Source organism: Pteropus vampyrus, unplaced genomic scaffold, assembly GCF_000151845.1.
Source record: "Pteropus vampyrus isolate Shadow unplaced genomic scaffold, Pvam_2.0 Scaffold522, whole genome shotgun sequence".
Taxonomy (NCBI): Eukaryota; Metazoa; Chordata; class Mammalia; order Chiroptera; family Pteropodidae; genus Pteropus; species Pteropus vampyrus.
Window position 1 is genome coordinate 17,342 of NW_011889303.1, and position 3,997 is coordinate 21,338.

The following is a 3,997-nucleotide window of genomic DNA, read 5'->3' on the forward strand; positions in this document are numbered from 1 at the left end:
GTCCTTGTTTTTCTTTCACTTTGTGTCAATTCTGGTTTTTACTGCTCCTAATGTTTTTGTTTTTGTTTTTGTTTTTAAGTTAGTATTTTGTTTTTAAGTTAGTATTTTACTGCTCCTAATGTTTTTGTTTTTGTTTTTGTTTTTAAGTTAGTATTTTTCTTACAATAGTTCCCTAGCCATATCCAATTCTTTTATTTATTTATTCCAGCCTCTTGGCCATTTTCCAACTTCATCTTGTAATTTCTCCATTAGAATTTAATATTCTAGATTACCAAGATATCAAGAAAAGAAGAGCTTCTTGATTATCAGTTGCAAATTAGAAACAAATATCAGAAAATGGGGAACCAGTTGAGTCTTAAGAACTCCTGAATATTTTTTCCAGTTTTATTAAGATATAATTGACATATATCACTGTATAAGTTTAAGGTATACAGGATAGCGGTTTGACTTACATATATTGCAAAATGCTTACCTCAATAAATTTAGTTAGCATTCATCATCTCGTACAGATACAACAGAAAGAAATATTAAAAAAATTTTGTTTGTCATGATAATTCTTAGGATTTATTCTTTATCTCCCAGTTATTTAAGAAATAATTGATGTACATCACTATAAGTTTAAGGCATACAACATAATGGTTTGAGTTACATATATTGTGCAATGATTACCACAATATAGTTTGTTAACATCTATAATCTCATATCAATAAAATAAAAAGAAAAAAATTTTTCTCTTTGTGATAAAAACTCTTAGGATCTACTCTTAACAACTTACTGTATCTCACAGAGCATCATTAACTATAGTTACCATGTTCTACATTATATCTCTGGTACTTATTGGAAACTGGAAATTTATACTTTTGACCACTTTCCCCCTACCACCACCCTCCATCTCTGGTAACCACAAATCTAATCTCTTTTTCTATGAGTTTGCTTTGGTTTTTTTTTGTTTTTTGTTTTTGTTTGTTTTTCTGTTTTGTTTGTTTGTTTGTTTGTTTTATAGATTATACAGTATTTCTCTTTTTCTGTCTGATTTATGTCACGTAGCATAATGCCCTCAAGGTCCATCCGTGTTGTTGCAAATGGAAGGATTTCTTTGTTTTCTGTGGCTGAATAATATTCCATTCGTACATGTATCACAACTTTTTTAGCTATTCACATGTCAGTGGACACTTAGGTTGTTTCTACCTCCTGGACAGGCTGATGTTAATAATGTTGATTCTCTCAGTTCTTCTTCCCTCTATCTTCATTGTGATTTTTCAGAAATTCCAATTCTAATTCTCTTAAGTATTAATTAGTTAGTCCTCAGGTCAAGGCAGACCAGTCTAATGAAGCACAGTTCAGTAGAACTCAGGGGATTTTGGAATCCAACAGATGTGGTTTGGATTCCAGATCTGCCACTTTAACTGCTATTTCTTAACTTCTCTGGGTTCAGTTGCTTTACATATTAAATGTGCATGTAAGAGGACAAAATATGTGCATATGTGAACTATCCTTAATGCTAGCCCTGCCAGGCAAGAAAGATTTATGATTATAAATATATTTCTAAGGTTTGCTAAATTCACATGCATATGTGCTCTTTAATGAAATCATGAACACAAGGCTTGCTTTTCAAAAGTTTAGGTGTTTTCAGGAATATCACTGTCTCCCAATGTGGGTTCTTTGGTGATCCCTTCAGAGACACATGGTTCTGCATTGGCATGACCTTTCAGTATATGTTAATGTGCATATAGGGAAATATCAACTCCTCCAAAAACTCACCCAGGCCCATCTCAGAGCATAAGCCCTAGCCATACTTCTTTGTGTCTTTATTCTTAGACACCACAAGGCCCTTTCTCTTCCACCTGAGATCCTGACCCTGCCTCTTTCTCTGAGACTAAGAAGGAATCTGAATAACAAATCTAGAATCTGACTCTTCCAATCAAGAATTTCTCTCCATGACCACAGCTGGAGATTTATTCCTATATCTATGGCTGGAGGAAACTGGACAAGAGTAAGTGAGTTTATCCTTGTGAGCTTCTCTTCCCTACCTACTGAAATACAATTGTTACTCTTCCTGATATTTCTAATCATCTACCTGGTCACCCTGATGGGGAACAGCCTCATCATTTTGGTTACTTTGGCTGACCCCATTCTGCACAGTCCCATGTACTTCTTCCTCAGGAACTTGTCTTTCTTGGAGATTGGCTTCAACCTAGTCATTGTGCCTAAAATGCTGGGGACCCTGCTTTCCCAGGACACAACCATCTCCTTCCCTGGCTGTGTCACACAGATGTATTTCTTATTCTTTTTTGGGGTTGCTGAATGCTTCCTCCTGGCCACCATGGCATACGACCGCTATGTAGCCATCTGCAGTCCCTTGCACTACCCTGTCATCATGAACCAAAGGACATGTGCCAAACTGGCTGTTGCCTCCTGGTTTCCAGGCTTTCCCGTAGCTACTGTGCAGACCACGTGGCTCTTCAGCTTTCCATTCTGTGACACCAACAAGGTGAACCATTTCTTCTGTGACAGCCCACCTGTGCTGAGGCTGGTCTGTGCAGACACAACACTGTTTGAGATCTATGCGATCATTGGGACCATTCTGGTCGTCATGATACCCTGCTTGCTGATCCTGTGTTCCTATTCTCACATTGCTGCTGCCATTCTTAGGATTCCATCAGCTAAAGGGAAGCAAAAAGCCTTCTCTACCTGCTCATCTCACCTCCTTGTTGTCTCCCTTTTCTATGTATCTTTAAGCCTCACCTACTTCCGGCCTAAGTCCAACTACTCTCCTGAGAACAAGAAGCTGCTATCATTGTCTTACACTGTTGTGACTCCCATGTTAAACCCCATCATCTACAGCCTGAGAAATAATGAGGTGAAGAATGCCCTCAGTCGGATTTTCCGCAAGACCATAGGCCTTAGAAACTGTAGCCCATAGACATTAAGAGATAAGATTAAAGTTTATTGACTAGGGAACAATCTAATTTATATTTGGGATTCTTCTCTGCCTTGCTTCATATCTCCATTGGGATGAAACCCAACTGCTGAAATGACTACTGGAACTCAGTAGACAGAAAACAGTGTAGAGGTAGTTTAGACCTATCAAAGTAAGTCCAGATATTTACATTCCCGTGTCCACATTGTAATCAGTATGAAAAACCATTCAAAAATCCTCTTGTCACTTTCTCTGTCTTTGAGAAAATCTGTTAATCAGATAGAACCCTATGTTTCCTCCCAAAGCATAACTATCCTCCATTTCAGTTCTCCTGCCCTTTAGGTAGTGTTAGTTCTTTAAAGCTCACTGATATGTAGTATAGATAGAGGAAAGTGGATCAATAAACCTCATACATATATCTTTATAAGCCCAATAATCATTTGCTTCGTCACTCTGTTTTTCACAAAATGAATGACTTTAGCTTCCATGAGATCTTTCTCTATGTCATATTCAATTTTTATGCTTGTTGAAGTGATATAATAAATTTCACTCATGATGCTACTTTCATCAAAGCTAATTCCAATATAACTATTCTTTAACCACAAAAAATATTCTCATTCTTTTTATAACTTCACAGTACTTTATTTTGTAGATTAATATAGTTTATTTGAATCTTTAATGATTACAAATCATACTAAAAGAATAGCTTTGTGAATATGCCTTTTTATATTTCAGCCAGTATATCTGACAGATGATGGAAATCTAGAAATTGGATTTCTTGGGAAAAAGGAAAACACACATTTAATGTTGATACATATTGTCATATTTCCCTCCATAGTGATTGTACCATTTTGCACTTGCACCAGCTTATTTCCCCATATCCCTGTCAATAACATTTGTCATCACACATTTGGAATTTTGCTTATATAATAGTTAAAAAAACTGAATTAAATTTTAATGGTAATGAAATAAATTTCAAAGAATATAGCAGAAATAGGTGAGTAAATCAGAGAAAAGGGATGCGTTTCATTCAGACTTCTGAGTTCATAATTTAGATGATTAGTAGTTGGCGATGTC

The 3,997-nt window shown here is 36.1% G+C and overlaps 1 protein-coding gene across 1 annotated transcript; it reads left to right on the forward strand.

Annotated features, from left to right (window-relative positions):
* Positions 1–1,945: 1,945 nt before the first annotated feature.
* LOC105307839 (olfactory receptor 10A2) lies at positions 1,946–2,989 on the forward strand. Its single transcript, XM_011383481.1, has one exon. The coding sequence runs from the start codon at positions 1,970–1,972 to the stop codon at positions 2,921–2,923; it is 954 nt and encodes a 317-aa protein (XP_011381783.1). The 5' UTR covers positions 1,946–1,969; the 3' UTR covers positions 2,924–2,989.
* Positions 2,990–3,997: the final 1,008 nt, after the last annotated feature.

Coding starts and splice junctions, on each gene's coding strand:
- LOC105307839 (XM_011383481.1), top strand. CDS start 1,970: ATGGCTGGAGGAAACTGGACAAGAGTAAGTGAGTTTATCCTTGTGAGC.